At 39.8% G+C, this 24147-nt stretch overlaps 2 protein-coding genes across 11 annotated transcripts in view; one reads left to right on the top strand and one right to left on the bottom strand.

Moving 5' to 3' along the window:
* LOC141799708 (zinc finger protein Aiolos-like) overlaps positions 1-8195 on the bottom strand; it is a 57008-nt gene extending 48813 nt beyond the window's left edge. For 2 of the 3 annotated variants that reach the window (XM_074682028.1, XM_074682037.1), the window contains exons 1-2: positions 7721-8195; positions 6236-6373 (exon numbers count right to left, since the gene is read on the bottom strand). The gene's annotated coding sequence lies outside the window, so the exon portion shown is untranslated. Of the gene's footprint in view, positions 1-4769; positions 4862-6235; positions 6374-7720 lie in introns of those variants that run through there. The other variant, XM_074682043.1, reaches the window with a different exon arrangement.
* Positions 7220-22827, top strand: LOC141799726 (SWI/SNF-related matrix-associated actin-dependent regulator of chromatin subfamily E member 1-like). Of its 8 annotated transcripts, none has more exons than XM_074682066.1 (11): positions 7220-7467; positions 8177-8227; positions 9105-9148; positions 12229-12327; positions 13162-13242; positions 13559-13690; positions 13910-14081; positions 17861-18033; positions 18142-18243; positions 18734-18992; positions 21651-22821. In XM_074682066.1, the coding sequence occupies exons 2-11, from the start codon at positions 8221-8223 to the stop codon at positions 21854-21856; spliced, it is 1275 nt and encodes a 424-aa protein (XP_074538167.1). In that variant the 5' UTR covers positions 7220-7467; positions 8177-8220; the 3' UTR covers positions 21857-22821. The 8 variants fall into 8 exon arrangements, with proteins under 8 accessions (XP_074538167.1, XP_074538157.1, XP_074538201.1 ...); XM_074682056.1 differs by having other exon boundaries at positions 12229-12333; positions 21651-22817; XM_074682100.1 differs by lacking the exon at positions 13559-13690 and having other exon boundaries at positions 21651-22826.
* Positions 22828-24147: the final 1320 nt, after the last annotated feature.

The following is a 24147-nucleotide window of genomic DNA, read 5'->3' on the forward strand; positions in this document are numbered from 1 at the left end:
GGCCTTGTCTATCTGTTAATGACAGGACTGTTATATTCAAGCACTGAAGAGATGGAAGAACTGAAATATAGAAACTCAACCAATGAAATGGTCAGTTACACAGGAACTGAAAATGTACTAGCTATGGAAATGTACACATTGTAATAGAACAATTAAAACACTTTAGAAGCTATGATGGTGTTGTTGTTGTTGCTGCTGTTAGAATCTGTAGGTGACTTTTCACAGATATGGAAATGGCTTCCTATCTCTCGGCCAGAGAATGCTGCTTGGAGGGACATCACAAAAAAAGCTTTGCCGTGGCAAATACTTCAAATGTCTAAGCTTGGATGAAAATATTCCTTTTAAATCAGTTCAGCTTTGAAGTTTTCAGCTTATACACTTCAATATGCGCTGAAAACCCCAGAGTACATGCATCAGTAGGGCAATAACTTACCCTCTTTCTTTAGTCACTATCATCTTTTTTAAGAATAATGTCAGTATTATTTTTGGGCCATCAGCCAACCTCTTCTGTAATTATTTCCCATCGAAAAGGCTACATCCTTTGTCTACTACATGTCTACTTTCTAAGTGGTTTTAAAACTAGCACTTGAAGGATGACACTGAGTGCAAAACACAGTGTTTAACTTCAAGGTTACATCTGAAGATTTATGTCAGAGGTTACTGGGTGTTGAGTCAGACGTAAGATAGCTTGGAGCAGCTACCACTGCAGGTAGAAATATTTAAGGTTGTCACGTGAGTATTTTGGTATTTTGGTAGGCACTTCATAACTATTTGCAAAGCAGAGTGTGACTTGAGGTAGAGACTGTCTACAAAGTACAAAATAAAAACAAAGGGAACTAAAATAATAATCAACTTTGTTCTAAATACGTGTTGTGCCCCTGCTCACATTCATGCCACTATGTTGGAGAAGGGAGATATGTATGGCAAGCCCTTTTAACATTTGATAGCTACATTTGACTCTCCGGAATTAACATCATAGATATCAACAGCATAATTGTGACTAGTCAAAATTCAATTTTGACATCTAGAGATATCTGTAACTTAGTTTCCACAAGTCAAAACTGAGTTAGAGAGTCTACGTTCAGATGTGTGTGTGTGCAGGTCTGTGTTTATGTACGTGTGTGAATTTTTCTAAACAATGGAATAATATTATTATTATTATTGTTATTATTATTGTTATTATTATTACCATAATTATTTCTATTATTATTATTTCTATTATTATTTATATATTACTATATAATAGTATATATCTCTCTAATATACAATGGGCCAGGGTGGTCCGGGGTGTCCTTGACCCTCTGGCTGCCACGGCCCGGTGCTCTGAGTCTGGCGGATCCTGGGCCCCCCCTGCCCCGGTGGGCCCCGGGGAACAGGGGTGCCTATTGCTGCCAATAGGGCGGCTCACCCTCCAGAGGGGAGCTTTCTCCTCTCTGGTCTTACTTTGCCCCACAGCCCTCACTCCCCCGCTCATCTAGAGCATCCACACACTTAGGACCTTGAGGTGCACGTTCGTCAGGTGCGGTGGTAGAGGTCCTTAGGGACCACTTCTGCTACACCCTGATAAGACTTGCGCCTCAGTTTTACTTACACTTAGACATCCCTACATGATACCAACTACTCTACACAACACACACAGAGACCCTTGGGGTGGGCCAAGTGGTATATGGTAGGCAGGGCACTTTGAGCTAACCACCTGAAGGGCACTGCCCCATGAGCTACGAGGCCGTCCACTCCCCAATTTTAACTTTTCTTTTTAACTGCATTAGGATCACAAACATCCACACACTACAGAGCGGGGGAGGTAGGGCAGGGGGCTCTTCTCACACCCCTGTTTCTACCATGCCCCCTGGGGCATGGGGTAAAAAGGGGATCCGCTGCCTTGGGTTCTGGGCGAGTGGCACAGCAGGGGTCCCGCTGCGCCCCGGAGGATGCCCATGGCTTTATATCTACTTATTTACTTATTTACTTATTTATTTATTTATTTAATCCTCTTTTTAAAATTATTTATATATGTATGAATATATATATGTATGTGTATGTGTGTGTGTATATGTATGTGTGTATGTATGTATGTGTATGTGTGTATATGTGTATGTATATGTGTATGTATGTGTATATATGTATATATATATATATATATGTATATATGTATATATATATATATATATATATATATATATATATATATATATATATATATATATATGCCGTGTTGTGATATTGTTGTGTGGTCGTCTTGTGGTGCTGTGGTGTTGTTGTGCTGTTGTGTGAAAGTATGGGTATGGATGGACAGAATGTTTATGTGCGGGTGTCAGGGTCCACGGTGGAGGGCTGGTGAGCTGTGATAAAGATGAGAGGGGGATAGGGGTGGGTTGGGACAGTAGGCTGTGTACGGGGGATACTGGGTTTCTGGGGAGAGGACTTCTGTGGTCTCTGGTGTCTGGCTGGGTGCGCTGGGGGCCGGCACCGACTCGTGATAGGTGGTGGCCTGGGCTGGGTCCGTCCTCCCGGGTGCCTGGCCGAACCCCCCATCCTCGGGGGTGAGTGGCCCTTGGGCACAGGTGACCCCTGGTCTTACCCCCTGCACTCGATCGGGGGCCCTGCGTCTAGCGGGGCCTGCAGACCTCAGTCCCTGGCCCCTGGGGTCCTCCCTCTGCAGTGTCGGGGGCCTGCCTCTAGCCTTCCCGGGACGCTCCCCCCTTGCCTCCTCCTGGATTGGCGTGCTGCTGTCTCCATGGTGGTCTGTCTGGGCCCTGTGCTCTGTTGTGGCTGCGGGACGCCCGGGGATGAGGGCTATCTCAGTGCATGTCTGGCCTCTGGGAGCAGCGGGGCCACATCTGCATGATCACTCCTTGACATGATCACCTGACCCAAATCAAACCCAATTTTCTATACTGCCACCTGTAGCCCTATATGTGTAGTTCATCTCTCCAGGTTCTTCTTGTGATTATGACTTCAAAGACCCCAGGATACTGTCTCCTTTCAGGCTCAGTAGCTGGTTATTTGTTTCTCCTGTCTGTAGTCATCTGTTCAGTTGTTGTGGTTGTTCTCTACTGTTGTTTTGTTGTCTCTCTCTCCCCCCCTGTCTAGTCTCTTCTCTACAATCTTTTCCTTTTTCATTGTTTCTTTCCTGATATCACCTTGTTCTGGTTAAGCAGTAATCTTCAAACTTGGCAATATACGGGAGGGAAACTGTATGGATACATGTATGCGTATGTATATATATGTGCATACATACGTATGTGTGTGTGTATGTATATGTATGTATGTGTATTTATGTATAAAATATATATATATAATTTAAAAAAAAAAAACAAACACTAATAAAGAGTACCATTTTAACACTCAAGGGCAGCTCTATACATTAACGGCTCCCTTTGGAAAAGCAAATGTGTTCTGCACAATACGGCAGCCAGACCATAATTCTGTTGTCGTGACGCTGAACAGGACAAGGGAAAAAAAAAAAAAAAAAAAAAAAAAAAAAAAAAAAAACTGAGTTAGAGATATCTGCAATGACTCCCCGAAAGCTGCCCTTCACCTCGTCACTCATCCTAAATGTCACTTGCAGATATCTCTAATTCAGTTTCGACTATCGAGAATTACAGTTAAAGATATCTTAAATGTGATTTTGACTGTCAGAAATGTGTTCATGATGCTAGACATGCGAGGCTTCCCATTGGATACTGACCCAAATAAACTGGAGGAGAGAGGAGAAAAAATCATTTTAACAGTTTTCTTAGCAGAAGAAATGGCGATTGTGGCCATCGACGAGATATTTAGAAAATGCCATGAAATAAAACAAATTTATAATCAGGGACATTGTGGGGAACAAGAGCTATGTTCACTGCAGCAAGCCCCTCCTAATATACCTGTCATAACTTTTGGCATCATTACAGATATCTGCAACATCAATTTGCCTAGTCGAAACTCTCTTTTGCGATATCTGTAATTACATTTTGACTAGTCAAAATAAAAGTTTAAGATATCTCGAATTTGATATATCTCTAACCACAATTAATTTAAAGATATCTGTAACTTGATGATAGATATCTGCAACTAAATTATGGCTATCCATAAATCTAGTTGCAGATATCGACAATTTCATTCTGACTGGGCATAATTCCAGTTCAAGATATCTATAACGGCATTTTGACTAGTCAAAATGTAATTAAAGACATCTATAAATGCTATTATAGATATCTTTAATGGAAGGGGGTTGAAGATATCTTAAATTTTGAATTGTGACAAGCCAGAATGAAATTGTAGATATCTGCAACTACATTTATGGATAGTCAAAATTTAGTTGCAGATATCCACATCTTACATTGTGGCTATCCATAATTGAATTTAAGATATCTGTAATGAGAAACCCCACACACATGAATGGGAAAAGGGGCGTGAATTGTCCTAGGAGGAATTAAGTTGTGGATATCTGAAATTACAAGTGTGGAAAGGAATAATGTCATTGTGGATATCTGAAGTGTTCAATTTGACTTGGAAGAATTGAATTGTGGATATCTGTATTACATATCCAGACTAGCTATTAAATGTTAAAAGGGCTTGCCATATGTTCTTCAGCACCATCCACTTCTCTGCTTTGGCATACTTCAGAGAGGTGGGCTTCAGCACGGTTTACTTCATGCGCGAGCACAAGCACGCGGACAGCGCGTGTGATCCATGACGTATGATCACCGCGAGCGCATCTCTCGACAATCATTTTACACGAAGCGGGGGGTTAGACGGCTATGAGGGGCAAAACGACTTACCATCGGTCCAAAAGTCTCTTAAGTTGAAGCAGTGCTCTCTGTGTCTCATTGTGCGGACTCTGATGAAATCGCACTTCATGTAAACAAACGCTTCACGGTGACGTAGGTGGGCCATGCGCATGTGAGATACCCGCTGAAGTCTGCTTCAGATTGGAGGAATGTGGCCGCTGGCCGTACTCTTGAGCTGGGGAACAACAGGGGGTCATATCTTGCATCTTTTCAACCCCCCACCCCAAGTTTATTTGCAGACCACAGTATAAGTTTATCAGTGTAACTGCACCTGTAAGTGGACTACTTTAATTTCTATACCCCTGCATACGGGCATACGCACAAAATGTTGGACAAAATAAAATCAAAACATTTCAGATGAGCATCTCCTTCTGAGACAGGAGTACCTTCATTTCACACAACTTAACTTCCTCCTAACTGATCATATTTCAGGGTATTTCACCTCTAACTGCTGTGTCAAACTTTCTTCTGTGTTGAGTTTGGTACCCTGTGTGGATGAATGGTACCTGTTATCTGTGTGCACATTTTCTGACACAGTTTGCAGCCCTGGTTCAGGACAGAGTAACAGGTATTAACTGTAAGGTTAGTAAATATTGAATGAATACTTAAGGGTGTTTCATATCTTGTACAGCTGAATAAATATTTTACGTTAGCTTAACATATACCTAAGCTAGAACACCAGAATACTATTTCAAACATCATATTATATTACTGCTAGCATTACCTCACTGTGGAAGGCACAATAATAATCCAAACAAAACAGTTATAGCACAAATGAAGCAAGCAGGTCGGCCTATTGTGCCAGTATGGGTGAGGAAACACACCTATGATGGATTGCAGTTTGTGTTTTAAGTTTAAAGGTGCACTTAACATCCATACTTAAAATAGTAAACACTTGTGAACATATTTCAGAGCTTTCATGCTAACTTCTCTCGTTCACTTCAAATTATTGTCTCAAGCTCATATGTAAAAGCAAAGAACAAACATACCGGTCAGCACAGTGTGTAACAGAGTTGACAAATAACACTTGATGTGTCTTAAATTCTATCCTGAAATCTGACGATGTAAATTGACTGAACGCTGTTTGAGAAAGCCAGGTCAACATTATTACTCAAGACATTTGTCCTGGGATTACCTGTGGAATTATACATCACAATACTTTGGCAACAGCAGCTTCTATAAATACCTCTTCTGTCCACCTCCAGAGTAAACTTTCAAGTCTGCTTACTTCCACTGCCTGAGTCTATTTTGGAGAGCTCTACAGGCTTAAAAACTGGGTCCGAATCAAAATGAGCAGAACAGCTTTTCAGGTTTCCCTATGGTTGGGTCAAAATGTCACAGGCCATGTCCTGCCTCTGTATGTTCACCCTCCCACAGCTGTGTCCGAGAAGCCATGCGTGAGTGTCCATGTTAAACATGCACAGTAGCTTACACGAGGCATGTGACCTTCAACCTACCTCCAGATGTACTTCATCACAGGTGTCCAAGGCCAAACAAGGGGCTGCCCATGCCTCTTGTGGAATCCGCTGGCCCCGTCCCATCCATACATCTTTCTGGCCATTGCTCGGTGAATGAAAGCAGATAAAGCAGCACACCTGCAGATGAGATCACAACAGTGTCTGTTTGGATATTATACAAGATACAGGTCAAGCAGAAAGAGAATAAGCTCTCAAGTGTGCTGTGTAAACAGAAAGAAACGGGGTCACAATGAACACAATCAATTAACAAATCCAAAACAGGTTCTATTCAGGTTGAACGGACAGAGATATAAGCCAAATCCTACAGGCTTTGGATTGTTATCTTTAGTCAACACACTATTACAACCATTGACCTGGGCGACTCTCGAACAATGTGAACAAGAATGCAAAGTATTTCAGTTCTCACAACAAGGGAGCAGTGAATAGAGCAACCTTGAACTTCCCTTAAGCCTGGTAGCCCGTGAAGCGTGCGTAATGCAACTTACGGTATAGTGACATAATGGACCATTCCAGCTCTCTCTATGCTTAGTGGGGTTGGGAGAAAATTTTGATAATGTAATACATTTCATTTATATCTGGTACCAAATGGCAATATTGAAATAGCTATGTTTCACTGCTCTGTGACCCTTTGTGATGACCCTGGTGCAGTGAGGCTTTTGGAGCATTTTGTATTCTAAGGTTACGCTTCATTGTACGGTTGCCTAGCAATTCATCAAGTATTGCAGACTGACTATAACCTATTTTATGAAGGAAGTATATCAGGTATAGTATTGTTACACTTTCAGCTACTCATAATACGTACAGATACCTGAAAATAAAACAGGCAGGTGCAAACTTTGGAAATGTACATTTGTAGAGCAGATGTGTCTTCCAATCAGTTTAATAATTAAAGTCAATACTACCTCTGTAAAATGTAAGAGTGTAAGCTAAGGCTTCATTCTTATATCTTCTCTATTCTTCTAGATGAGGAGAAAGATGTCCCTGCTGTAATGAGAATGAGTGAGACAGCTCAGAGCGATTAGTCTCAGCATCGACATCAGGAACAGCTGTAATGAGCAGGAGAGGGTGGGGGTGTAATTCTGGAAGATTCTGCAGGAATCTTATGAGTGGACCCCGTTTCATTCGTTTATTTCGGGGACTGATTCTCTTTGCTAGCCTTCCCTGTGAAAACCAAAGCCTTCACTGAGTGGTGGGGACTTACGGCTTTGAAGGTGAGTTTTCTGGTTTTACTGTCGTGCATATGCTTGGCTGTCACAACTGATACTAGGGGAATTTTAATGTCTCTGGTTGTGTAACTGACAAAACGATGCGTGCCCATGATCAATTTGCATTTCATACAGATTGCTAAGCTACCAGCTAATCATGAGCTTGCTTCGCACCATCTGTCAATATAAACGTGATTATGCTGATGAGGTAACACAAAGCATTTATAAGACATTCTGATAGTCATAACAGCATACTTACATTGAGGTCACACACGTTAACTGGTGCCCTGCGCTTTCATCGACAACTGACCTAGCTTAGTAGAAAAAACAACTCATTACGTCGCTGCTTGTTAGCGTTAGCTTAGTTAAAGCTGACAAACGGAACAACGATCAAAAACACCTCAAACACGGGTCATTAAACAGTTCACACAAATTATTTTGCCGTCAAAACAGTCATTTCATCTTGGGCATTCAACATTCAGTCACAAGAACATTTTCTTGAGCAAACCTGACACACTAGCCTGTCATTGTTCTTATTCACCTATCATTTATGAGCTAACTCAAAGCTAACGGTGCTAGCGGTGCTAGCCTGCCCTGTTCCCTCAGTGATATCTCTTTGTGTTGTGCAATCTGTGAGCCATCCTGTCAACGCAGTTTAGTTCATCGATACGATTTTCAGTGCGATTTAACTTTAAAAAGCTAATGTCTATTACAGATCAGATGACTGGCATGGACTGACCGCTTTACCTCACTGCAAAGATGTCAAGTAAGAAACTGGGAGTTGTTCTTTTTTACTGTTGTGATCCTTGGCTCTGAAGATGACACTACTTATGTGCATTGAAACACATCAGACCTGCTCTCTAAACCCGGATTTTAATACAGAAAAAAAAATCAAATAAAGTGTCCTTAAAAATAGAAGTTTAAATGCAATACTTGAAGAATAAAATATACCTGACTTTTTCAAATACATATGCAAAATTAAAAACAAAGAAAAGGCTTTGTTTGGTGGCATCCTGTTACCAGGTTTAACTCAGTTAAAGCAATCCATGTATCAAGGAGATTGAAAAGTTAATTTAATGCAGTGTCACCAACTGTCCCAATAATGAGCAGCTGTTGCTCCCCAGAAAAAGGTTGCTGGTTCGCTCCCCTGTGTGGACAGGTACCTCCCTGTGTGGAGTTTGCATCATGGTCTCCCCATGTATGTGTGCGATTATCGCTCTATCCGAGTGAGCACTGTGTCATATTCATTTGTTTCTTAATTAATTAAGTAATTAATTTATTGAAATTAATAAAGCCGCAAACAGTAACATCAGGTGATATGAAGGAAGGACCAAAGAAACCCCTATAGGCTTGTCAAGTGGCCCTCCAAGAAACAAATCCAAATTAAATAAATAAATAAATGATACCTAGCCTTCCGCCAATATATAGTTGGGATATGCTCGAGCCCCCTGTGAACATGAAAGGGTACAAGTTTGCTACATATTTATTTACACAGACTTAACTCATCTGGGTGTACATTGAGCTGTAGATGCAGGTTAAGTAAGAAAACCATAGCAATATCAAAGATTATTGATCACCAAATGGATGATTTATTTTTTTTACCCATTTACAATATGTAACATGAAACTCTTCTTCTACAACAGAAAGACCATCCTATGCCCCTCCTCCTCCCCCTGCCCCTACAACTGTAAGTATTTATATCTCAATATGACACCTTCTGAAGCCCTCAACAGACATGTGTCCTCACATTTTATTTACTTTTCCCCTTGATAACTAGCTGAGTTCACTTGTTTTATTAATATCCTTGCAAAAACATGTAAAAATAGGGGGACTACTGTAATGTCAGATGGATAGAATGATCCACTGATCGACTGACCAACTTTTAATGTCATTCACAAAATATGTACCAGTCAGTTCACATCTCAACAAAATTCCATTACATAAGGCTCAGAGGATATTGCCAATCAAAAGAAAAAGAAAACAGCAGGCTGTGAAAAAACTAGGAGTGCACTGATCACAATTTTCTGGCTGATCTTAAAAAAAGCCTGACCCGCCGATACCGATTTTTATTTTCTATTTTTTATAACTGACAGCAAATATCTTCAATGTTCCAATCTTATTTTTATTGAAAATCATTGAACAATACCTTGAAAAATTGAACAATAAAGTTTTTATGTTTTAACTTAAGCAACCAATAAAGTGTCCTGAGTTTTAGTTTCAGAGCAAAAAGCAACAAAGGCTGGCTGTCAGACCTTCCTGGAGGTATATGAGATCAGTTTCATATGTAAGGATGGGCTGATCACCGATAGGGATGGGTACCAAACTAGGTACTTTTATGGGTACCGACCGAATTCAGTCAAAAGGACCGATACCAATTTACATAAAATCAAAAGGTACCATGTTTAGGTACCTAAATGCATCCTTGTGACTGTGACAGAATGGAAGAGTAGGTGATTTTCCATGCTGCACATGAACGCAGCGCTGCAAGCTTATATATTGAAGGATAAATATGTTGCATTGAAAAAAATTAAGATTTTACTTTTTAAAAATGTATATTATTTTACCACGTAAATACAAAAAAGTACCAAAAATTGGTACCGTTCAGCACCAATACAAGGTATAGTTTCAAATGTGAAAAGGAACCCATCCCTAATCACCTATCACCCAAAATGAAGGAAATCTGCACTGATTGATCGGTGCATGTCTAGAAAAAACATTGAGTTAAAATATAAATACTAGAGGTAAAAGGGCATATTGCATATCAAGGATGTACTTTACAGTAATATATAGGTATATAAAATACACAGTGACAGTTGAGTGCTGTAGTCAAGAGCTTTTTTAAACAAAACTGTTACATATTAATGATGTTCTGGCCCTGATGCTGCAGAACCTGGTAACACAGTAGCTTTTTTTCTCTTAGAGTTGAAGAAAAAACAAACAGAAATTGTCTTAGTCCTTAAGCTTCAGCACAGTGTGGCATGGTTGCAGTGTCCACCAGCTTTTTGTTGTATTTCCTAGATCTCCTTCAAATAAGGTAAGATAGTCGCTGTTTTGATGCTAAGATAAGATCAGAGAAAAGGTAAGATAGAAGACTTATAATCTTTGTAGTTGTACAAGATAATTTTGTTGGGTTGCCCTTAGGGCTGCACGATTATCGCAATCGCAATCGCAATCGCAATCGCAATCGCAATCGCAATGTCAGCACACGCAATTATGTAATCGCAAAAGAGGATATCGCAATCGCAATCGCAATGTCAGCACATGCAATTCAGATTTTTCTCCATGATAACCAAGCAAGCGTGTAGACTCATCATGACACAACTTTTTTTATTAAATCGCAAGCACAATCGCAATCGCAATATTGTCCACCTAATCGCAAATCGCACCTTTTCCCCAAATCGTGCAGCTCTAGTTGCCCTCAGAGACCAGCAGCAAAACCTAAAATGGACATAACATATAAAACCATTACACCAGCACAAATAAAATGAGAATAATATGAGACAAAACAAAAATGCAAATTTTAAAAAATTCAGTAAAATTACTTGGATAGGGATGTGAACAACGTGAAGGGATCTTGCGTGAACTCTGTATAATTTATTATCACAGGGTGAACTGTGATAATAATTGAGTTAGGGCAAGGGTCTGCAACCTGTGGCTCTGGGGCCTCATATGGCTCTTTGACTTCTTGCAGTGGCTCCTTGTAGCTTTGAAAATATTATTAAAATAAAGGTCTTTTAATATTTTAATGATAACAACACAGACACTAAGTAAAATTATAATATAAAATTTGGACTAAAAACGCATCACCTCTAGAAACAAAGCTTTAATTTTTTTGTGATTTCTTTTGTAGTTTTTTTTTTTTAAATTCAGTTTTTTGACATTTTTGCAAATTAAGAAAAAGAATTCCACGTTTCTGCCAAAATTTTGCAAATTTTTGAATTTTTTATATAAATCCCTCGCAATTTTAGAAAGTTTTTACATTTTTTTGGAAATTAAGCAAAATTTTGAAATTGCATTATTTGTGCAAATTAATGACATTTCATCAATTTCTTTGAAATTTTGCACATTTTTTAAAATATTTTTTTATTTTGCCAAATTTTTAATTTTTTTTTTCAATTTCCAAATTTTGCAAAATTTATAAAATCTATGACACTACAAATTTCTTTTTTTTTCTTAAATTTGCAAATTTATTGAAAAATAAGTAAAATAAATAAAATAATAAAAATAAAAAACGAAGAAATCACATGTACAAATTGATAAATACAAAACTTCTCATTTAGGTAATTATTCACCTGATTATACACTTTTTTTTGTCTTAATGTGAAGATAAAGTAGATTTTGCTGCTCCTGAATGACTGTCATCCAGGTGAGCTGAGGCAAAACGGCTCTTTTGCGAGTAAAGGTTGCAGACCGGTGAGCTAAGGAAACAAAGAAGTCAGGATCCTCTAAAAAAGGACTGATGCATGTCTGCTGAGAGCTTTGGCAGAGCCATTGATTGCTTTGGTGTCCAGGTTAAGCTGATGTTTCTGTTACAGTTCCTTCTAACACATTTAAAACACATCTTTCAAAGAGACCAGCTTTTTCTTGAAGTCACCTCTGCCTTGGTAAAGTTGGTGTCCTTAGAGCCCCAGCATGAAATGCAAGTTGTTGTTTTTTTCCTTTGCGCTCTCTGCTCCTTTCATTGGTCCTCAAATTTTTGTTTTAGCTTCCTCTCCTCTTCTTTTATGTCATTTCTCATTCATATTTCTGTCTCATTTGTTTCATCAGCAAATGCCCAACACTACCGGGTTTGTGGGGTACAACCCCTACAGCCACCTGGCCTACAACAACTACAGACTGGGAGGGAGCCAAAGCAGCAACAGTCGGGTAACGGTATGGATATTAAAATATAGTAAATCATCTCAGGTTAATAATGACCAGCAGCTAGCTAATAGCCTTAAAGTGAGAATTCTAGTTTCAAAAGTGCTCTGTGCTCTGAGTGCAAAAGCCTCTTTTAGCATTTTTTTTTTTTTTTTTTACAAAGACTACCTTTGCTGGTTGGATACATTTTTGCATTTTTGTTGTTTAAGAAACATTATGCCACAAAACAGTCAGAATGACAAGCAAGACTCATTTCACCTCTGAGCCTGAATCTGTGTCATCCTAAATTCCCTCTGCTGCCTCCATCACCGTACAGACCGGCTAAGACTCCATCTGTCAATCCAAATACCACCTACCTTCCAAAGTCTGCATTTCTGACAGCCATGTTAAGTAACCCATGCCATCAGTGTTGCCATGGCATTCCAGACTCGCTGCTCGGCATGGCTCTGGCTGCTGAGCAGTAATTCAGTCGCTGCATGCAAGCTGTGGTTGGCTGACTCTGATAATGGCATTATGGGTAAATCTCAGCTTAAGTGAGATTTTTTGTTGTTTTTTTTCACAGTCTGTACCCAGTGCTCTGTGGGGCTCCTGACGTTTGTATGGCTTCAAACTGACATTAATTAAATGAAGTTAATGGAATTAATAAGAAAGGACTTTGATGCATATTTTATTTGATTCCAAGTCTCTTTTTGGCACTTCTGTGTCAGACTGTACAACTTTTCACTGCATGTACTTTAACAATCTGTACTATCTCAGGGAGCTTTGAAGGAGACACCTGATCACTGAACACCATGGCCTAAGTTTTTCTTTTCTTTTTCTATTTTTTTTCTTTGTTACCAGAATTCCTCAGGGATAAATATTCCAAAGCCACCCAAACCTCCTGACAAGCCTCTGATGCCATACATGAGATATAGTCGTAAGGTAAGTACACGCTGTGTGACTGTTTCCTTTTGTATCATCACATGCTCTGTTGGACACAGGGATGCTTCAGTCATTAGATACTCAGTCAGCTCAGGTGTAGTCAGATGCTCTTCTCTGCTCAGACACTCACAGTTGTTGATAAGGTAGGTGTGCAGGCTGACTAGGCCAAGGCTCAGGCAGGACGGTCCACTTCACATTGAGATGGAGCTTAAAGCACACGGCCTCCTCTGGTTTGTGACCTCTCTGCAAAGAGATAACCACTTATAGCCCCTCCAACCCAACCCAACCCCACACCATGTCTGGTTCTCATCACCAGGTTTGGGATCAAGTAAAAGCCTCCAATCCTGATCTGAAGCTATGGGAAATTGGGAAGATAATCGGTGGCATGTGGAGGGACCTCACTGATGAGGAGAAACAGGATTATTTGAATGACTACGAAGCAGAGAAGGTTGGTTGTTTTATAAGGGATGTTTCTGGGGTTTCACTGATGGATGACCAGTAGATGTGTCTCCAGCAGTTGTGGGTCCCTCCAGTCATCATTCCTTCCTTTCTAACAGTCCTGAGTAAAATCTTCCTTGTGTTGCCTAGTTGTTTGAAACAAGGGTCCACTTGTTGTGTCTGCTTGCCCTCTCTGTTTCCTCGTCATCTCTGTTGTCTCTCACTGTAGATTGAGTATAATGAGAGCATGAAGGCCTATCACAATTCGCCGGCCTACCTAGCCTACGTGAACGCAAAGAGCAGAGCAGAGGCAGCCCTGGAAGAGGAGAGCCGTCAGAGGCAGTCCAGGCTGGACAAGGGCGAGCCCTACATGAGCATTCAGCCAGCGGAGGATCCAGATGGTAAGGCCACTCAGCTAAATGCTTTGTCTCCCAAGGTTTAGAGCACTGTGACAGAGCTGTAATTACTGCAGCACGACCACACAGAGTTGCCAGTCCGCACACCGAGAGACTGTTATCTTTGTTCCTCCTCCTCCACTGCTACAACCATCCACATGTTTGGTAATGCCACCTTTGAAAAGCAATTACCGCTTTTTAAGTTGCACAATGGAAAAAAAAATTAACTTTGTTTTTGCTAAACTGTTTACATTTTGTAGGTATTCTTGGCATTGGTTTGGACGTAATTACAAAATTTACATTCTTTTCTCTGTTGTTTTAAAGAGTGACGCACACACACACTCACACACGTTAACACACAACAGGGAAGAATACGTTTGAGTTACACCCACCTCAAGGAAATGATGCTTGTCTGGGGTCTGGCAGGGTTACAGTGGAAGATAATGATGTACAGGAAAACTACAGATAAAACCAATTCCCATTTAGAAACAGCCCAGTCTATAAAAATGTCAGAGCTGTTATCCCAGTAGGTTCTGTTGTCAACAGACCGCACGTACGTCAGTGATTAAACAAGATTTAGCTCTCCAGGCGGCTTCATATTCAGACTCTGTGGTAATGAATACAGTCTGACAGAGATCCATCACTCAGCTGCAGCCATGAAGCAGTTTCTGTTATTAACAGCATCCAAACAGCTCACAGAGATGATGAAGTGCTGGTTACTGACAAACTACAAGTCAAGTTGTGGCTCTGTTGTGCTCCTTTTTTTAAAAGTAGGACATCTGATGGTAGTTATTGGAAAAAAAAAAACTAAATTAGTCATACATTCTGGATGTGAATGGATGTAAGGCTGTTGGAAAAATATGAAGCTTTTAAATCAGTCATGCAGACAGCCTGAAACATGATCGCAGAGGATACTGCCTTAAAGGATAAGTTCGGTTTATACAATTTTTACATTGTTTATAGAATGAAGTAGAACGAAATACTCACCCAGAAGGCTTTCCTGATCCAAGCAGTGCTTCGGGAGATATTTGATCCAAAATCGTGCAGCGGACGTCCGTATAATGGGATCCATCGGGGCATCGACAGCGCCGCTCCTAAAACTCATGTTTTTCACCAATATTCCATCGTGGTCCGCTCCGGGTTAGTCCTCTGCTGCAGTAGTGTCACTCCAGACAGCGCTGTGTGGCTGTAATGACCTCTGAACTGACGAAGACTTTGTTTACGCCCCTCCGTGCATGCGCAGTGCGGCTCATTGTTTCAGGGGAGGACGGCAGGCTACATGACGACGCGCGGGGGGGCAATCGGAAACAAAGTCTTCGTCAGTTCAGAGGTCATAACAGCCACACAGCGCTGTCTGGAGTGACACAGACTGCAGCAGAGGACTAACCCGGAGCAGACCATGATGGAATATTGGTGAAAAACACAAGTTTTTGGACGATTAATGCAGTTTTAGGAGCGGTGCTGTCTATGCCCCGATGGATCCCATTATACGGACGTCCCCTGCACAATTTTGGATCTAAATATCTCCTGAAGCACTGCTTGGATCAGAAAAACCTTATGGGTGAGTATTTTGTTCTACTTCATTCTATAAACAATGTAAAAGCTGTATAAACCAAACTTATCCTTCAAAGAGAAAACAACCTTTACTGTAAGAGATGGATTTTAACACGACACATAAGGATGTCTATCATCACACTACCATCAGCATGTGACTGCTTCCTGTTGATGTGTGAGACCACTGACAAGGGCAGGTACTCTACAAATGCACACACCTATAAACATACCTGCACCTTTTATTTCCATATCAAAGTCTGTTTTGCTGAATGCTTCTGAAACCACACACTGCAACAATTTATTTGCAGCCAAGTCCACACTGTGTGAACAAATGTAGATATCAGTTTATTTTTGTTGAACATGAGCTTGTTTACCATCTTTAAATCCATAGTGCACATCTCCCTGCATCACTATTCTCCATGTTAACTATTTTCTGTCTGTACATTGCAAAAAAATGAAATCTTATCAAGTTTTTTTGTCTCATTTTTTGTAAAACTGTCCTTTACTTAATACGAGCCAGTCTAGAAAATAAGGTCTGAATCGCTTGTATCACGTGATAAAAAAAAAAAATCTGCCAATGGAATAAGAAAAAATTGCTTGAAGCTAGAGTAATGTTTTAAGTAACTTTTCTTTTGTTCCACTGGCAGACTGTTTTTAACTTGTTACAAGCAATTCAGAGCTCATTTTTGGTCTTTAAATAACTTGAAATAACTCAGTTGAATGTTGCTCACAATAAGTCTAAAAAGACATTTTCTCCCAAAAATAAGACAAAAACACTTGATAAGATTTCATTTTTTTTGCAGTTTAATTAACTAAAATCTTCTTAAAAAGTTGTTTTTGTCTGAAATATAGCCCGACCGATATGGGATGTTTGGGGTCGATGCCAATACCGATACAGGGGGGGAAAAAAAGCCAATATCCAGTATATCGGCTGAGATCCGATATAACGACCGATATTCAATATATCGACCGATATCCGATGTATCAGCTGATATTATAATAAATTCATTGATATACACAGGATATATACTGTATATGAACACAAATTATTATAATACCCATATGATTCAAGACAGAGACAGAACACTATAAAATTAAAATAAGGAACTTTAATTATAAAACTGTCAACATAAGAACTGTAGTGTTAACCAATAATAAATAAGAACAAGCTGTAAAAACAATAATAAATAAATAAGTCAAACTTTAAACACAGTAAGTAGAAAAAAAGTCAAACTGTAAACACACAATGAGCAACTTACACAACGTTAAAACGCCGTATTATAGTCTTACTTTAGATAATGGTGGACGAAGGGGGCGGGCACTCAGGCAGTGTGCAGCCCAACACACAGACACACAGGAACAGGAGCGACAGAATCTCTATGGAGCAAAATCTGCTACATTTTGCCCGATGTTGATAAATCGGTGACAGGCATAATCAGCCCGATTAATCGGTCGGGCTCTAGTCTGAAACATGCTGTTTTCAAGGATAAAAGTGCCATTGAGGCTTAGATTAGATCTTTGGTTTTTGTGGGGTTTTTTTTACCCCACTCTGTATTGAAGTGGTGGTCATGTGATGCTCTATCTTTATCCAAAGGAGCGGCATTGCAAAGAGTTTATAAATTTAAACAGACTGGATGACCCTAATTTGGGTCAATGCTGAAATGAAATCACTGTAAAAGTTGCAGCTCTGTTTTCTCTGAATGCATCTCCGAGTTACATTAAATTGAACCGCAGATTCAAACCATCTGGACCTGATTCTTAATCCCCACAGAGCATGGAAAACGGACTAACTGGATGAGGGATGATTATTGTCTTTAGAACATATAGATTAACTGTATTTAGATTTGAACCTTCCTGCACCATTGTCCTGTACTTAAATGACTAAAGAGGTATACATTTAAGACCAAGATAAACATTTTGTGACGGATGAAAATTGCAGACCACATCTGTCTCCACACAGTGGGTTATAATTAACTGCTTGTCCAATTCACCAAACAATAACGGTCCTGCTTTGCCTTTGGATGTATTTCGCCATAATAGCCTGTAATCAACTCTAACTCAGTATAAATATTGAGCAATATCCTCCGTGTGTTTACAGCGTCTCGATACGGCAGCGTTTGCATCATTCTGCTGTGTACTATTTTTGTTGTTGTCATAGAAGGTAACACATCACTACCCACAAACATTTATTTCCTAAAACAATCAGATGTTTTTTTTTTCCTGGTCTGCAGATTACGACGACGGCTTCTCTATAAAGCATTCAGCTGCATCTCGTTTCCAGCGCAACCACCGCCTCATCAGCGAAATCCTCAGCGAGAGCGTGGTGCCAGACGTGCGGTCGGTCGTCACCACCGCTCGCATGCAGGTCCTCAAGCGCCAGGTCCAGTCCCTGATGGTGCACCAGGTGGGGTCAAAGCTCCCAGTCTCCACAGAGTGTTTGAGTTTAGCAGAGAGAAAGCTTTGTTTTCATGGTGTGTGGAGGAATAACTGTGAAGTTTGTTTTGTATCACAGAGAAAGTTGGAGGCCGAGCTGCTTCAGATTGAAGACCGCCATCAGGACAAGAAAAGAAAATTCATAGAAGCCACAGAAACGTTTACGAATGAGCTCAAAAGGGTAACTTTTACTCAGGGTTTGGTCATCACTTCCTCGCACGCAAGCTTCATTCTGAATGTTTAACCTAACAGCGTGCAGCTCTGGTTGTGTGCCGGTCTACGTCTGCCTTACAGCCACCAGCTGCTGCTAACTCCATCCACATGTGCTGGCAATCATATATCTGTCATCGTTTACAATTTGTGGCCTTCACAATAACTGTTGTTTTGAAATGAGATGCAGCACAGTGCAGCTGAATGCAGCGTCTCCTGCTGACAACAGGGGGCACCATTACACCTTTACTCTGCTTTTCCAGTGTGGTGTCTGTGAATGAGAAGTCAAGGCTGAACATGAACTGAGGCTTTGTTGCAAAGAGCACGTGTATTTAGTTAAACTCTGTTATGCAACGTTTTACAGAGTCAGACCTGCATGTGCATGTCCAGCCATCAGTTACCTTTAATTACAAAGTGCATTCAGTGTTTTCACTCCTTCTGACTCTTCTCTGTTCTCAAAGCTCTGCTGTATGAAGGTGGAGGTGGACATGGAGAAGATTTCTGCAGAGATAACTGCAGCAGAAGAGGCAGCCCGCAAACGTGTGGCAGAGAGAGAGAAGGATGCAGGAGACCAAGGTGCGAGGGAGGCCCCAACCTGTGTCTTAGCAGAGGAAGACAAGCACATTTGTGCAACACATGGCAAAAAGTCCCAGCAGAACCCTCTGAGTGAAAGCAACAAAGAGGGCGAGGACACAGAATCAAACACCACAGATACACCAGGTGAGGCTTCAATCTGCGCCTTCAGTCCAGTGAAACAGTTATTAAAAGATGGCTTCAATTTTTTTTCACTTTTACAAGAAAAGAGTATGTACAAAATATGGCTTCTACACATAAAAAAAAGCAAACAGAACATTGCAAACACCAGCTCAAAAAATAATACTTGGGGTTACATTAAGAATTTACAGTATGAGCATTCAAAAAAATCTCTGCATCATAATATTGGAGACATCCAGCTCTACATAGTCAAATAGAGTTCCCAAACTTTATAGAAGCACCAGATCAAGCACCTCTCTTTGCCAGCTGTTAACAGTTGGTACTTTTTCAGTAATCCACTGCAGTAAAATGCTCTCCCTGGCTGCGTAGGTAAGGATGCAGCACAGCCTCTTTTTATTCTTTGATGTTATGCATCGGCTCGAGAGGCCCGGTAAGAAAGAGACAGGATCCATCTTCAGTTCTAAACCCAGGATCTTTTCTATTTCAAACACTTTACACAAGTAGTTTTGCAGTTTCTGACATGACCAGAGACAGTGAGTTAAGCTTCCAACTTCTATCTTGCATTTAAGACACATGGGTGAGTCGTCGGGTTGAAGTGATGTCTGCGTTTGGGGGTAAGGATGGGTACCGAATTAGGAACTTTTATAGGTACCGACTAAATTCTGTCAAAAGTACCAGATACCAATTCAGGTAAAATCAAAAGGTACCATGTTTAGGTACCTAAATGCATCCTTGTGACTGCGAGGGAGTGGAAGAGTAGGTGATTTTTCATGCTGAACATGAACACAGCATTGCAAGGTTATGTATTGAAAAATAAATGTCAAAATGATTTTTTTTAATATTCTATTATTAAACAAATTGTTTTTTTTCCACCACAAAAACACCAAAAAGTACAGAAAATTGGTACTGATGAGTACCAGTACAGATTGCCGGGCATCGGTACCGTATAGTTTCAAATGTGAAAGGTGCACATCTCTATTTGGGGGAAATGTGTATTCTGTGTATAGTTTTAAACAGCATTGCCGACTGAAACAGTTTTAGCATGTCTCCAAACATCTTCCCACTTTTCATCATGGATAATGACACTAAGCTCCTTCTCCCATGTGCCTTTAAGCCTCTGTAGCCCCGTATGAGGAGTCAAATACAAAGCCTTGTAAAGTACACTCACAGATATCTCTTTATCTGAGAGTAATAGTAATTTTTCAGCAGGAGAGCTATCATATCTCTCAATTAAAGTAGCACTAAGCAGAATGTAATTTCTTAACTTCAAATAATGAAAGAAGTCACATCTGGGGATGGAATATTTCTGGATTACTTGTTCAAAATATCATAACCACATTATCAGCAAGTAAGTCCTTCAATCTGTGGACACCATCCTCCCCCACTGTTTAAAACTAATATCACACACTCCAGGCTGGAAATCAGGATTATACACAATCGGCGTAAAAACAGACGTGAACTTCAACCTTCCCTCAAGTCGATACACTGATCGCCAGGCCTTCAGTGTATAGAGCAGGGATCTGCAACCTGTGGTTCTGGAGCCTCATGCGGCTCTTTGACTCCTTTGTAGTGGCTCCTTGAAGCTTTAAAAAATATTATCAAAATAAAGAATTTTTGTTTTTTACAAAGGGCATTGATGATTGAAGACATTGACAGTAAATAAAATCATAACTTAACATTTTGTTAAACTAAATATGCATCACATCTGTCAATAAAGCTTAAATTTTTTTGACATTTTTTAATTTTTTAACATTTTTAATTTTTTGACATTTTTTAAATCAAAAATTTTTAAATTTATAAAAAGAAATTCAAATGTTTTGAATTTCTAAAATTTTTGCTAATTCTTTGAATTCCTTTTTTTTTTTTTTAATTTTTTTCTTTTTTGCCAATTCAGACAATTTGGCAAATTTTTAAATTTCATAATTTGGGGATTTATTTATTTATTTATTTTTTCACGTTTTATCTCTTTTTTATTTTTGCAAAATTTGACAAAATTTCATAAATTTTGCAAATTTAAGAAATGCATGATATTACACATTTGTTTTGATTTTTTTTATATCTGCAAATTTATTAAATATAAAAGAACAAGACATCACATGTACAATTTCATAAACACAAAAAACTTCTAGTGTCAATATTTTTTCACGAGTTTTACTATGTTTACAATTTTTAATCTTTTCGTCTTCGTTTTGAAGATAAAGTAGATTTTGTGGCTCCTGAATGAATTTAATCCAGGTGAGCTGAGGCAAAACGGCTCTTATGAAAGTAAAGGTTGCAGACCCCTGGTATAGAGTGTAATTTGGTTATTACAGCTCAGTCTCATATTTTTGAGTCTCTTAAAAAACAGTAAATCCCTTTGTTTTTACTTTGAAAGGGAAGTTTCCATACAGTCATAAATATACAACATGTGAGAACACAACTGATATGTTCTGACAATAAGTTTTCAGTTTTTGACTTGGAAGTCTTTGGGGAATTATTAATAATATTGGTGAAAAACAGATTTGTAAAGAAATAAATCAACGTTGACTTATTTTTACTGTTCAGCTCTGAAATGTCATCCGTGTTATTTATGTCTGTTCATCAAAAAGCCACAAAACCCGCCTGGCTGTGAAGTGTCTCTTCATGATTTTTACTTCATAAATTTTTTCTCTGTCGTTGACTCAGAAAAGCCAAAGGCCTCAGAGGACCTCGAGGCTCACACAGGAAGCGAGGAGGGTGCATCAGAGGACAAAGAGAGCGTCCCAGAAGGAGCCATGGAGGAGGGCACCAGCGACAGCAACACGGGCTCAGAGACCACCTCTGCTCAGACCGAAGACGCTCCTCCCAATGAGCCGTCAGAGGGGCCGAGCAAAGCGAGAGCAGCTCACTGAGCGTGCTCGAGTGTCAGGATGAAATCCTCTGATCACATGTTGCACAGAATCATCTCAGTTTGCTAAAGTATATGAAGAACACCTGATGGGCGCTTTGTCAAAGTTTGCGTACAAATCAGCGAAAATGCAAAGCACTTAAATGAGAAGCAGAGGTTGTTAAAATCAAAAGCTGCTCTGTGTGCCACCAGCGTGTTGAAGCACCATGCTCTGTTCACAGGCCTCATTGCCTCATTGAGTCGTACCCATACAGGCCCTCCTCTGCACATATCGATACATATCTCTCGCACTACGTCTGGCAGACCCCAGATCAGCGCATTTTAAAAAATGTACAGTTATATGAAAAAGAAAAGCTGTCACCTGACGCAAACATTGATCAGTGTTATATTTATCGTTGTCTTTTGTATGGTAGTGTCATCGTTGCTTTTATTGCTGTTTGCATGTTGTAATTTTTTAAAGATATACTTGTGAAGAGCGGAGCAGGAGGAGAATATTTGTTTACTCTCTGTATCAGTATTACAGTGACAGTATCGTCTCAGGAGTTTGTAGTCAGTGGTAGTTCTTTTTGTTATTTATTATTGGCCTTTTTATGATACCTGTGTATTGGTTTGCCCTGGGCTCAGCCAGCCCCGGTCCATCCATGAGTAAACCACACGATCATAAATGCTGTGCAATGCTCAACTACCAGTGTTCTGAAGTTTGCTCGCTGTCAATCAAATCAAAAGCAGTACGCTTAGAACATATGTGCTATGATCAATATTGCAATTTTTTCAGCTAAAAACTTTTAAATGTACCGTAACCGTGTACAAAGTGTGATGAGGTTTGCTTTAAACATGGATCTTCATGTCGTACAAAAACAGCTCAAACAACCGTCATACACATGCAGTCTTAAAATGAGTTTCCTTTTGCATATTTGTACCAATAAAACTTTTCTACCCTGAAAGAGTTCTTCATCAAACTTTTTTATCCAAAGACTCATGTGAGATAACTTTTATGTAGGGCGCAGAAATCAACCACATAGTTGAAAAAAAAAAAAAAAGCGAGTGCTTTTCATGTACAGTCAGCTTGCATGAAGCAAATTTTTCTCTTGCACACTTCAGGTAAGGGAAGTGGGTACAATGAGATGGAAGTATTCTGATTTCCTGTTTTCGGTGAGGCACTTACAATCCTCCTGAGGGTACAGTTTTGCATACTACAACATTCACCCTTTATGAATCAATAAATCATTTAGAGTTGAGAAGAGGTCAGAACTCCAGTGCCTGGCGTGTTTTAATCTTCTTATGCTGCTGTGATCAGATTTTGCATTGCTTCAGCTGCACTCTAGAAGCTGTCCCTTTAATTGCAGCGTGCCTTGTTTTGCAGCCTGCGGTTGGCTCTGAACCAAGTGAAAGCTGTGAACCAAAACCGCAGAGAGACACAGGTGTGCATAATCTGGCAGAATTTGTACATATAGTCTTTGAAGGAATGAGCTGCTGTCCAGTAAAGCCAGGGTGCACAGTGTTTTGTCTTTCTGATTTACTGCATTTAATGTGAGTTAATAGCTGTCATCATCGTGAACACAGTTAAAATCTAAGATTCTTGTTTGACGAGATGCTGAACACTCTAAGGATGAAGGTTCCTCTTGTGAGTTTCTGTCAGCTCAGGGTTGACATGTTTAAAAAAAGATGTGTGTGAAAAGATGTGCACATTCAGTGTGTGGCTGTAAACTGTCACGTGTAAAATAACACCGTAGATGATTACTGCTATTACTAATATATACAACTAAATATATATCATTACGCTTAAAAAATGTACTCTTGTACTGGAGCCTTCAGCCTATGTCTGATTTCATCTTATTTTTCTGTTAACCCAAATTTAAACCAACCATCTGTCAGAACTGATAAACTTAAAACATTTTGTATCATAAATGTAAGAAAAATTATGAAAGCTAAGCTTGGTGGCGCTGGTTATGGCGACACGCAGCAGCAGTGTGTGAGACGCTCGTTTGTTTGGCTGTGTTTTAAGTGTGTTTTAAGTGTTTTATTTACTCCTTTTACTAATTCTTTTAACTACTTGTGAAAAACAATGGCGGCGGGGAATCACCATAGCATTATGGGGGGGCATTATTTTCATTTTAATACTTTTATTCCACCTTTTACTTGGAGTATGTGAGAGTGGTAGACCTTACCAGTAAAGCCGCGACTTCTTACTCCTGCTTCGTGAGTCCGGGATGGGCACCGTAGATCCCTTGACAGCTATTCCCCCTAACATCAACCGGCTGAATCCCCTTACGTAGAACCGGAGCTGGTCGGACA

This window comes from Halichoeres trimaculatus, unplaced genomic scaffold (genome assembly GCF_033239565.1).
Source record: "Halichoeres trimaculatus isolate MK-OKI-2021-1 unplaced genomic scaffold, fHalTri1.1 fHalTri1_scaffold_2, whole genome shotgun sequence".
In the NCBI taxonomy this organism is placed as follows: Eukaryota; Metazoa; Chordata; class Actinopteri; order Labriformes; family Labridae; genus Halichoeres; species Halichoeres trimaculatus.

Coding starts and splice junctions, on each gene's coding strand:
- LOC141799726 (XM_074682056.1), top strand. Junction 13,243..13,558: donor ACATGAGATATAGTCGTAAG/GTAAGTACACGC, acceptor TCTCATCACCAG/GTTTGGGATCAAGTAAAAGC. Junction 13,691..13,909: donor ATGACTACGAAGCAGAGAAG/GTTGGTTGTTTT, acceptor CTCTCACTGTAG/ATTGAGTATAATGAGAGCAT.